Below are 12,571 nucleotides of genomic sequence, written 5' to 3'. Positions count from 1 at the left end.
AGAATGAAAATTTTGAGGTAAATTTAGAGTGCTTAAATGACTTTTGTATTGATAACGTGCTTTCTTTTGTAAGAAAACTGAAAGAAAAGAAGAAAACTGTTCGTTGTTTCATTTACTTGGTATTTTTTCAAAACAGAAAACCTCGTATGAGAAGAAAACTGAAAGAAAAGAAGAAGATTGTTCATTGTTTCATTTACTTAGTATCTTTTTCAAAACAGAAAACCTTGTATGAGTGTTTTCGTTTATGTACCTTCCAAAAGTTATGCGTGGTTTTGTGTGGATGCTTGCGTGAGTACCTCTGAACTCTCTGCATCACGATGACAACCATTTAAGGGATATCTTGTGTGCTAGTGGGACTTGGAGTTCAGCTTTAAGAACTCACAACCAACTTTAAGAACTCACAGCCAATCCAATCCCATTACTTAATCATTCTTCAACAAACATAGGATCCTTTTAATAAATCACTGACCAGAAAAATATGTAAACAATTGACTAAACACATTATGAGTAGGGAAAAGAGTAGAAGCTTATGAAAGGAGAGTTTTTTTTTCTTCTGTGGACTATAGCTAAGAGAGATGCTGTTGTTTTTCTGAATGGAATTTGACTTGGTGTGTGTAGCTTTTGCTGTTTCTGTTTGGATTCACTCTAATGGGCTAAATGAATAATTAAAATAGTTATTCATTCTTTAAAGATTAAAGAGGTATTTTTACATTTATATGTAGAAATGATAAAAGAAAATAAACGGTGACCAACAGTTATTTTTATAGCTATTGACTAATAATTTATATTTTTTCTTTAAAAATATAAAAAAAGAAACTTGTAAATTTTAAGATCTTATATGATATCTCATCCTTTTTTCAAATTTAAAAAAACAAAAATTAATTATTCTTCTGTTAATTAATAATATAGTTATGTTAATTAGCTGAAATTAAAAGATATAATTTTAAAAATGAATTTAAAAAAGTTTTAAATTATAGTTTTTCATAACCAAGGTTTTAAAAAAAAATTAATGGACCTATTCAAAACAGTAATGTGTACTAATTAATCAGCAAAAACAGTTTCAACCATACTAAATGAACCCTAAAGGCTGTTGGCATCGGAGGCGGAGGAGGTTTTTGACGTGGTTGTGGTGAATGGCAAAGATATTATCCTGTGTAAATGTGAACGCCAAGTGCGATGAGAAAAATGGTTGAGGCAAAAGAAGATGACGTTTTGAACAAACATAGAGAGTCCACTGGTTCGTCTATGCAGAAATCCACAACTCGGCTATCCGACGTCAACAGTATGAACAGAATCAAAGCTATGATCACTGCTCCCCAATGTGCCATTTGCCAGAGTCTTCTTAGCTTCCTTCCTTTGTCTGAGCCTTCTATTACTTACCTACTGGGAGCAATGAGGATTGAGGAGAAGTGCTGAAGATATGTGAGGAGTTACGGAATCCAGAGAAGATGGATGGGACTATAAAGACAGGGGGCGAAAGAGTTACCTGGAGAAAGACACGAGGGAAATAACTTAGGAGGAATGGAAATCTGAAGGACAAAGAAAAGGTCAATATCCGGAAGGGGGCATTGGATTTGACTCTGCTTTGTTAGCTGCATCCCCATGGACGGCACAGGATGTGGCAGTTCTCTTTCCTCTGGATGTCTCTGAGAAACGTTTAGATCTTTTTGTGAGGCTTAACTATTTCATTCTGTAGGTGTTTGATTTCCTAGTAAGAGCAAACATCATGGCTTTTTCTTCAGCAGTAGGTGATTGGTTGATTCTTGCTGTTTGGCAACTTGGGGTCCAACCAGAAGATAGATCTGGTATTCATTTACATATTCAATTCGGAAGAGCAAGATCGAGGAAGATACAAAATGTAATGTTACAGAGAGTTTAAGGAAGCATTTTCTCATCTTCCGATTTTCAGTGCATAGTTTCTTCCAGTTGAGTAGATATTAAGGTTAATTAGTGAATCTTGAATATAACAGGAATTAATAATAGGAACATAAATGGGAATACAACCTCAGGTTGAATTCAAATTCTATCAACTATCCACAAAGGCACACAGTGGGATTCTTGTAGAAAGACACCTTTTTGAAACGTGCAAGGTGCAATTTTATCTGGAGAAGGCTTGAATTCGAGTTTGAACAACGCCTCTAAGGGCACTACACCATGGTTCTAGAGCTGTAATCAACAAACTGATTTCAGGCCTAAGCATGCTCATCAGCTTCCAACACATTTATCATAGGAACTTGCCCTGTTTTCGTATGCTAACTCTCGTAGCCATCGAAGCTGAGTTGCTGTCAACCATCCTGCTAATTATTTACCACTGACTAGACTTATGATCGATCACTAATTTCTAGAATCAATTTATAGAAGCCCGCCCCTGTTAAAGTGTCGCGGCCAGACTTCTAGTTACTAGAATATGTACTTGAGGATCTACTAGCACATACTCCTTCTGTCTGTGCCTACGCGAAGGGTCAAAATAGCCATAACCCGAACGGCAAGTGTAACGGCTTCAACATATAGATCAAGGAGACTGTTGCTCGCCTTGCCTAAGAAAGACAAAAGAGACAGGCTAACATTTAAAATGGCGCCAGAGTTAACTGGCCCTTTACACATGCACCTGCCTAGCCATTTGTTTCTTTTATGATTTCTTTTATAAAGGCTCCACCTCCATTAATCTCTAAAGCAGGCAAAAAGAAGCCTATAAGTGAACAATTATTAGATGTTAGTGAAAGAAAAGTTGTTTCCTTTCAGCTTTCATAAAGAAAACCCACCACCAAAGCATACCTTCCCTCCTTTTATAACTCAACTCTCTTCTTTCTCACTAAGTTTCGCATCCCCGCCTCCTTAGTCACCAAGAAAATTAGTCCTATTCGCCCTCCTCCATATTTAAACCCTCTTGGTTGTCTTTTCTTATCAAACCTTGAAGCAATACTCAGAAAGCTTAAACCTCCATCAGAGTAGAGAGAGAACAAAAACGAGATGAGTGCCGATTGGGGGCCGGTTGTTGTTGCAGTGGTTTTGTTCATCCTCTTATCACCAGGGCTATTGTTCCAGCTACCAGCAAGAACAAGAGTGGTAGAATTTGGGAACATGTACACTAGTGGGATTGCCATTCTTGTTCATGCTGTTATATACTTTTGCATAATCACCATCTTGATCATTGCAGTAGGTGTTCACATACATGTCCACTGATTGTAGAATTCCTTTCTTTCGCGGGGATGAGTAATCAATCAGAAACACTCTAGGCGAAGGCCACTTCTTTATCATTATCATTGCTTGCTTTCATTTTATTCTTATGCATGAGTTTCTTCTCTCTTTTACTCCGTGTTACCAAATCTTCTTTGCTTGGTCTGGACTGTTTTGCATCAACATGCTAGGATAGAGGAAATAGATTTGCCACTTCCTAAAACTCTCTTTTGATTCAAAACTCGTTAAAAATGATGCTTGATACTGGCAATGTCCCTCTTTGTCCTATTGATTATCTCTGTCTCAATAAATATAATAAAGTGATTGATCCTGCTAATGAACAATTTATCTCTATAATTTGGTATGAGACTGCTGACTGATTGCAACTACCACCAAAACTGAGGTCTGGAGTCTATAGTTTTTTATTTATTTATTTATTTTCATTTTGACTACTTTACTCCATAGATAAGATAACATTTTGACTACTTAAATGATCAGACTGAATGAAAATCTTACATCATTTAGCCAGTTGGTCCTAAAACACAGGTTGGGACAATGATGGTGACCGAACAAGAGATCTTCAGTATCTCTTTATTCTAATCGGCCTACAGATGCAATGGAACTCTGTCTCTATGGCATTTCCTTGTGTTTTTGTTTTATTTCTTTCTTTTAAACAAGAACCCTTTAGCATTTATTTTTCAATGGGCCTTCTAACTAGATTTCCACAACAACAAAATTAAAAGGATTCAAATACACTGACTAGGATTAACAAGTCTTTAAACATTCAATGGATCCCAATAATATCGATGATGGTATGTATGCATCGTGTATCAATGGAAAAACACACCACACATTCAATTTCAAGCACTCATTTAATCAACCCAGCACTAGAAGATCAGTGCTTCATGCTTCTTATTCAAATTACTGAGATTAGCAGCCAAGATTCTAATAGATCATGATCATCAACTATAAGAGACTATCTCTTCTTTAGCGAAAAAAAGGAAGAAAAAACATAGAAAGACACATAGATCTTGCCCATCCATCAACAACGTCGTCAAACAAACATACCAAGTACTCGAGTAATCAGCCAGTATAGATGTGAACATGAACAGCCAAGATGAGAATGGCATAGGCAGTGAAAAAGATGAGAGTATGAACAGCTATAGCCTTTCCATTCGTCTTCAAACTCCCAAAATCCACATGCTTGTTGTTTCCTGGTAACTGAAACAAAAGACCAGGTTGTAGCAACACAAACAGCACCACCCCAATTACCACTGGCCCCCAGTCTGCCATTTATGTAGCTCAAAAGACAGGTGGGGTTGTTTAGTTCTTTACTTGTTTTTAAGAGAAGTGGTAATTTCGTTAAGCTAGCTTGAAGACGAGGCTAAGCTGGAAGTGAAGAGGTTTTCTTTTTCCTTTTTTTTAATCTTTGTCAAGCTTCGAGGGTGGCTTTTGGGATATGGGAACCTGAAACACTAGTTAAAAGCACAAGAAAAGCAGTGTGCGTCATTTTCCTTGGTCGGTGACCGTCAAACAGGAATGAGCGACGTCGTTTCTGGTACCCTCCTCCTCCTATTTTCTTCAGCAAAAAAAAATTATAGATTCTTGTTGTTTCAAAACTATATAAATTTAATCTTTTCGTTCATTTTGTTTTGAGAAATAGAAAATAAAAAATAAATTCCTATTTTAAACTTAATCTTTTCATTCATTTCATGATTTTTTCTGATTTATTTTTTCATTTTATTTAAGAAATAGAAAGGAAAAAAAAGATAATAATGAAAGATTAATAAGAAAAGAATTCATTTTTTGATACAAAACTATTAAACAAAGTATACAATCAACCCAGTCAAAAGACTATTTAATTAATTGTTGATACTATAAGGATTAATTGACTTGTTTTAATAAACTATAAGGACTGAATCCGTAAATCACTCGTTCTTCTTAGGAAGTAAAGGATCTTCAAAAGAAAAGCCCAGGCCCATGACTTGATATAAATAATAAGGACATTGGAGATTGTTAATCTCGAGAATGGGCCCCAGTGATGGAAAAACTCATTAAAAGCCATGCTTAACGGCTATTCACCAGCTTTCAAGGGAGTGAGGTAGCGTGATAATGAAGTAAATTATAAATTTCCATAAATATCTTTTTTTTCTATTTTTTTAAATAAAATATATTGGAAAAGAGCATGAAATTATAGAAAAAAAACCAATTAATTCATTTCTTCAAACAAGAGGGATAAATTTATAATTTACTCAAATACAGTGGACAAAATTAAGAAAGGCTAAATAATGGCAATCCAATTCCACCATGGCTTAAGACAATAATGCAAGCAGATGGACCTACAAACTTTCAATCCGTTGGCTTGATTCTTCCTTTAAGCAATCCTCTTTTATATATATATATATATATATATATATATAGCTTTTGTTGCGGTTTAAAAAAATATTTTTAATTATGATTTTTAAAAAATATGTGTTTTATTAAGATTATTGTGAAATAAAATTTTACATGCAAAATAAATAAATAAAAACAGTTATTTTAGCTATTATAAAATAATGAAGGTTTAAAACACAATTTAATATAAAAAGAAGAATTATTTGATTAATCAAATAATTTATTTTATAATTACAGGAAAATAAAAACTATCGCAATCAAATATTCTCTTATTAATATAATTAAAGGCGATGGTGCGTCCATACTGCCATCTGGTCTGCAGCTGATTAGTCTGCAGCTGATTAGAATCCAATCAATTTTCTCCACTATGGCCCTGACATTCATAGAAAATGACGCTCTCCCTTATCCAGCAAACCATACAACTAGCTCAAAAAAAGCTTATAAAGTATATGATTGACAAGATAATTCATGTACTGTGTTCATGGAATTCTATTCTCGAATATATTCGGAATCTTTATCAGTATTAAGAATTAAATTCTAAATAAAATTTAATCCACAAAAATAAATCAGAGATTAACTACTCTAATTTATAATTTTTAAAAAAAATTAAAATTTCTAAAATATTCATTTTAAAAAAAATACCTTTAAAGAAATAAAATAAAGATAACAAGAATAATATAAAATAATTAATAAATTAAATTTTATGTCTTCTGCGAATTCAATTTATTTAATTATTCTAAATAAACTATTAAAGAACTACCCTCTCTCTGGGAGTTGAAAGGAGGATATAAAAATATAGTGACCAAAGCCTTTTTGGTATACTTTGCTTCCTCCTCCTCCTCCTCCTCCTCCTCCTCCTCCCAAGTCTTTCAAAAGTTGAGCTGAAAAGAAGGAATTTAGAGATTTTAGAATGAAGGATTGGGCTGCTCCTCTTATAGCTGCTGCTTTGTTTGCATTTTTGTCACCAGGGCTGGTCTTTCAAATGCCAGGGAAGGAACGGCCTCTTGATTTCATGAATATGAAGACAAGTTTAGCTGCCATGTTTGTTCATTTGGTTATCTACGGTCTGCTTCTTATTTTGTTTCTTGTTGTTCTTCACGCCCACCTTTATGTCTAGTCTACATGCAGTGTTTAGTGCTCTTGTGCTCTGCTGGGATTTTTATAATTACGTTGCTCTTCTCTTTTCAATTAGCATATTGTTGTGCGCTATATAAAATCTAAATTTTGCTGAAGGGGTACAAAATCTCTGTAGGTTTTGGTTGTTCTTATGCTTGCAGCCATCTCTAGCAACTCTTTGAACAAAGAGTTTAGCTTTCCCAGGTATGACACAAACATGTGCTTGTGTACAGGATGGTGTTCCTGTGACCCAGCATCACGAGTAACATGCAGGAAAGCAATAGCTGGTTAGTCCAAAAAGCTCTGTAGTCAAGATCACTTTGAAAATGGTAATTGTGGATCACGACAAAATGGAAATGGGACAAGAGGGTATCTGACACACTTTTTCCTAAAAAAAAAGAAAAAAAAAGCATTGTGATCAAAATGCAGTGCCTGATTCTCTCACGATGTACCAGTTTGATCTCCACGTTTTAACCGAGAATTGTCAGCTAGATCTTGGACCCGAATGTTTGGTGATGGTTATTGTATACAAACAATGAATATTACCAAATAGATAAAACCATAAACAGCAAGGATCCAACACTATACAAACAACCCATCTGGCTGCCATTTGAGCTATGCAAGTTGCGGTTTCTAAAGCAAATCTTGGAAAAATCAGGTCTTTCAATCAAGCATAGATGGTGTACACAAACAGCACCTAGCATGAAGAAAATTGATATGTTCCTTTAACTTTTCTTGCCTTGCGATCCCTCAGTCTCTATCTTCACTGGCCGTGCTTATGCAAAGATTCCAGATCCTCCAACCCTTTTTAATCCACTTTCATTCAAGTTACCCCTAGTCATCTTCAACCTAAATTTTTGCTTCTCTCTCACTAGCAACAGTTCTTCAGTGACAGGAAAAGCCAACCTATGGTGCGTAGTGCTTCCTAAATATACAATCCATTGTGCTTGAAATATGTGTCATGTTTATGAAGTTGGTCTGCAAGTAAATCCAGTCTCGGCTGTTAATTGATTTAGCCAAGAATTCCAACCTCAAACCACAAAGCAAAGACAGAACTGCATTAGATTTAACTAAAGAAATCAAGTACAAAGATTTGCTACACGAATCAGTTTCAAAACATCTATCATAAATGGGAAAAGAAAAGCAGAGTTGTCACAATTCAAGAAAATCAGAACGAAGTCTCACATCCCTGTGTGACAGGCAGATCAGCATTCGAAGGCTATGAACCTACATACACGTGGACACCAACAGCTAACAAGAATATGCAAATGAGAGCAAAGTAGAGGATGGAGTGAACCAGTATGGAAACTCCACTGGTCTGAAAGTTGCCAAACTCAACTAATCGCTGACGACCCGGTATCTGAATCAGCAAACCTGGTGTTAAGAGTATAAACAGCACCACCGCCACAAATACTGGCCCCCAATCCGACATCTTCTCTCTTGCTTTCCTTACTGTGGGTCTCAATTATCTCTTGTAATTAAATTGAAATCGTGGATTTGAGAAAATGGGATTATAAAGGCAAGGTATTGCTTTAAGAAGAACGGACAAGGATTGATGACTAGGAAAAGTGAAGGTTAGAGAATCAAGCTTCGGGTTCACATTTTCTTAGCTCCATCACATGCACTACAACTAAAAAGGAAACTTCCACCTAAATACCTAAATCTACCTCGTTTGGATTGCTCAAAAGCACCTTATTACTTTTTGGAATAGTATAAACTAGTTCCATGAAATTGTTTTTGTATAAAAAATATTAAAAAAATTAATATCTAAAAATATTAGGTTTGTTTTACAAAATTATACTTAAAAATTTTTGGTGTGGCTGCAATATCTGACCTAACAGTAATATTTATAATATTAATAATAACATTAAACTTGCATGACCCAAATTTAAGTGGGTCTGACAGAAATATCAGACTTAATAGTCTTGGATATGGGTCTGACTGCAAGGTTGTGTCATAAAAGTATGATAATTAAATATATTAATTAAAAAAACAAAGAAAAAAACCAAAAGAAAGAAAAAAACTAATGAAGAAAAGGTAAAAAAAATCTGAATTAACTGAGTTAACCCTTCAAATCAGGTTAACCCATCAAACCTTGAATTCATGTCGTGAAAGTTTGATAACTAAATAGAAAAAAAAAATTACAGGTTAACACATAATTAATTGGGCTAACCCGTCAAACCCGGGATCCGTGTCATGAAAGTTTGATAACTAGATAGAAAAAAATAGAATATTAACAAACTAAATTAAACGACAAAATTAATTAAAAAAACAAACAAAAAGTCATCAGCATTTTCACTATGGATTGCACTGTGTAGTCCACAGTCAAAGTCAAAAAAACAACAAAAAATAAAAAATAAAACAACTAAAGGCATCAGTCGATAACTAAAAAGAAAAAAATTTAATATTGATAAACTAAATTACATAAAAAAAATTATTAAATAAAAAGAAAAAAGAAAAGAAAAAAACTTATAAGAAGAAAAAAAACTAATGAAGAAAAAGAAAAAAATCTAAATTAATTGGGTTAACCCGTCAAACCTGAGATCCATATCATGAAAGTCTGATAACTAAATAGAAAAAAATTTAATATCAACAAACTAAATAAAAAAATTAATAAAAAAAAGGCATCAGCCATTTCACTGTGAAATGCATACAATATTAAAATATGAAATCGGAAGAACAAAACTAATGAGGAAAAAGAAAAAAAATCTGAATCAACCGGGTTAACCCGCCAAATCATGTTAACCCATCAAACCTGGGATTCGTGTCATGAAAGTGTGATAACTAAATAGAAAAAATATTTAATATTAATGAAATAAATTTAAAAAATAATTAAAAAGAAAAAAGAAAAAAACCTACAAGGAAAAAAAAACTAATGAAGAAAAAAAAAACTGAATCAACTGGGTTAATCCGTCAAACCTGGGATCCGTTTCAGGTCTGATAATTAAATAGAAAAAATTTAATATTAAGAAACTAAATTTAAAAAAATTAATTAAAAAAGAAGAAAGACAAAAAAAGAAACTAAAGGCATCAGCTTTTTCACTGTGGACTACATTGTGCAATCCTCAGTAAACGGCTTCAAAAGAAAAGGAAAAAAAAAACAAAGGCACATGTCACGGGTTAAATTTTTTTCTTATATAAAAAAATATCAAAAAATGCTAAGATTAAAGAGTGTTAAGTCTGCGTGCAAAGATATGTCCAAGAGCCTTTGCTCTAACTGCAACACTTGACCCAAGAGTAATATTTTTAATATTAATAATAATATTAAACTTACATGACTCAAGTTTAACTAAGTTTGGCTGCAACAACGGACCCAAGAGTCTTGGATATAGGTTTGGTTGCAAGGTCGTGTCATAAAAGTGTGATAATTAAATAGATTAATTAAAAAGAAAAAAACCAACAGGAAGAAAAAAAACTAATGAAGAAAAAGAAAAAAAATATGAATTAACTGGATTAACTCTTCAAATCAGGTTAACCCATCAAACCTGGGATTCGCATCATGAAAGTTTGATAACAAAATAAAAGAAAAAATTGACGGGTTAACCCGTCAAAGCCGTGATACGTGTCATGAAGTCTGATAATTAAATAGAAAAAAATTTAACATTAACAAATTAAACTAAATGAAAAAAATTAATTAAAAAGAAAAAAGCAAAAAAAAATCAGGTTAACTCGTCAAACCAGGTTAACCCGTCAAATCTGGGATCCGTGTCATGAAAGTCTGATAACTAAATAAAAAATTAACATTAACAAACTAAATTAAACAAAAAAAAATCATTAAAAGAAAAAAACACAAAAAAATCCATAAAGGCATAAAAAGCAAAAAAAAATTAAAACAAAAAAAAACTAAAAAGAAATTAAAAAAAATAAACAGCTCAACGTTTCATTATAGATTGCATAAAGAAACACTGAACAGTTTTAATATATGATATAATATAAATTTTTTTACTATGGATATTCTAATGAAAAAAAGCAATTTGAAAATTTAATTTTATTAAAGTAAAATAAATAAATGTTTTATTTTTTATAAGAATTTTGATTTTTTTTTATATGGCTATATTTAATTGGCTTATTCTTTTGTTGACTCTACTTTGTTAGTTTTGGTTCTTTTAAGAGATACGTAGAAATAATATTTATGAAAAAAAATATTTTAGTATTTTATTTGACTTTTCTTTTATAGTATGAAAAACAAATAAAAAAATTTAAAATATTATTTTTTTATTTTTAGCTATTTATTTAACACCTCGGAGATGCTCTAATGAGATAGAAACACAGCGCCAACTTTTTGTGGATCTGCTCCTAAGATGTGGATAGACTAATAACACGGCCAGTTGTGCTGTCCCACACGACTAAAAGCCCACTTGATGAATATTTTCCACTTCAGAATAATGATTCGTGGACATGAGCTTGAAATCCTGGTTAAACCACCATTAAAGGAGATGGTTATTATTGAGCCCCACAGTGTGGATCATTCCATCTTTAATCCACAGAGCCCCATCATGGCCCATTAGAACCTGGACTCCAACCCTTGAAAGAGGTCCCCAATCATCTAGACCCTCCCACTTCCTCCTAAGAACAAATCAACCCATTAGCATTTAGCGATTGGAAATCCCTGCATGCAAGATTAAACTCAGGGTATAGATTAGAGCCATGTGAAGATCGAACTCAATTCAAGCTCCCATTTAAACCCCATCATTACCCGTTAATAAAGAAAATTAAAAGAGGGTGGATTTCTACTGAGTGGTAAATTAGAGGGGAATGATGTAGCGTTTTTCTATATAATTGGTAAGTGTCCAATTTGCTATGATGATGGGAGTTTTTAATCTACTTTTTTATGACTTTTTCTGATAAAATCATCCGGAAGAGTCACATAATGTTTATAAAAATCAAGATTTTTACGTTATCGTGACTGTGGTCATCGAATCCCTTTGAAGACGATATGGACAAAGGAGAGCCGTGGCATGAGGTTCTTCAACGATCCAAATTATAAGACTCTGGGTATTTTCAGTTTCTCGATTCAGATTGGCGTGTTTATGCTCAGCGTGCAATGCCCAAGGTGTTTACGCTAGAGAAAGACGGTGAGGTGAAGGGTTTCAAGAGCAGACTGGTCTGTTGAACTAGTAATGTTGTTCGATAAAATGGAGTAAAAAATAATCTTTCCGTCGACAGCAGGGTTCGAACCTGCGCGGGCGAAGCCCAACAGATTTCAAGTCTGTCTCCTTAACCACTCGGACATATCGACGTTATTTGATTCTTGATCCTGGATTATTTTAATTATTTTTATTATCTACAACTCAGCAAGCAACTACTCCAGAATGACACTGCATCAAAGAACAAATTGACACTATATTTTACATGACGCTCGCAAATTAATTTAAATTATTTTTCGGTTTTTTATTCAAAATAATTATAAATATGAATGGTATCTTTATCTGAATAAAAAAATTGTTACTAAATTGAGTAATAATTTTAATTTAATTAAAATTTCAAGCTTTTAACTTTTAATTGAAAAATAAGTTTTCAATTATAAATGAAATTCAAAAATCAAAATTAAAAACATTATGTCAAAGGTGACATGGTAGCTTGATTTTTTTTTTTACTTTTTGGTAGTTGAGAAACTCTTCATGATGACTCCTTTAATGCAAAGGCTTTTGGTATGTGATTAAGTAGGAAGAATTAGAAAGAATTTGTTTATTTTTGCATTTTAAAAATATTTTAAAAAAATAGTTTTTTATTTTTTTATATTTTTCATTGTTTTAATATATTGATATTAAAAATAAATTTTAAAAAATGCAGTTACTATCTCAATATTAAATATCATGAAGATTTACGTTGCTAATTGCTAGGCAGTGGCATTGTTTGACCCCACTAGGCTAACTATACATGT

General features: G+C 33.0%; 3 protein-coding genes and 1 non-coding gene across 4 annotated transcripts; 2 read left to right on the top strand and 2 right to left on the bottom strand.

Annotated features, from left to right (window-relative positions):
* The first annotated feature begins 2,687 nt into the window (after positions 1-2,687).
* On the top strand, positions 2,688-3,257 carry LOC133679439 (uncharacterized). Its single transcript, XM_062102044.1, has one exon. It carries the CDS (start codon positions 2,971-2,973, stop codon positions 3,181-3,183), a length of 213 nt encoding a protein of 70 aa, XP_061958028.1. The 5' UTR covers positions 2,688-2,970; the 3' UTR covers positions 3,184-3,257.
* A 791-nt stretch (positions 3,258-4,048) lies between these two features.
* Positions 4,049-8,320, bottom strand: LOC133679458 (uncharacterized). The gene is given in 3 exon segments (XM_062102063.1): positions 4,049-4,478; positions 4,798-4,811; positions 7,923-8,320. Coding segments are annotated over 3 exon segments (429 nt in total). The 5' UTR covers positions 8,120-8,320; the 3' UTR covers positions 4,049-4,260.
* On the top strand, positions 6,357-6,803 carry LOC133679447 (uncharacterized). The gene has a single exon (XM_062102053.1). It carries the CDS (start codon positions 6,482-6,484, stop codon positions 6,686-6,688), a length of 207 nt encoding a protein of 68 aa, XP_061958037.1. The 5' UTR covers positions 6,357-6,481; the 3' UTR covers positions 6,689-6,803.
* A 3,524-nt stretch (positions 8,321-11,844) lies between the features above and the next one.
* TRNAS-UGA (transfer RNA serine (anticodon UGA)) lies at positions 11,845-11,926 on the bottom strand. Its single transcript has one exon. It is a non-coding gene; the product is annotated as a tRNA-Ser (tRNA).
* Positions 11,927-12,571: the final 645 nt, after the last annotated feature.

Source organism: Populus nigra, chromosome 1 (assembly GCF_951802175.1).
Source record: "Populus nigra chromosome 1, ddPopNigr1.1, whole genome shotgun sequence".
Classification (NCBI taxonomy): domain Eukaryota; kingdom Viridiplantae; phylum Streptophyta; class Magnoliopsida; order Malpighiales; family Salicaceae; genus Populus; species Populus nigra.
Note: the sequence above shows the minus strand (reverse complement) of the source record. Positions and strands in the feature narration are given on the sequence as shown.

Coding starts and splice junctions, on each gene's coding strand:
- LOC133679439 (XM_062102044.1), top strand. CDS start 2,971: ATGAGTGCCGATTGGGGGCCGGTTGTTGTTGCAGTGGTTTTGTTCATC.
- LOC133679447 (XM_062102053.1), top strand. CDS start 6,482: ATGAAGGATTGGGCTGCTCCTCTTATAGCTGCTGCTTTGTTTGCATTT.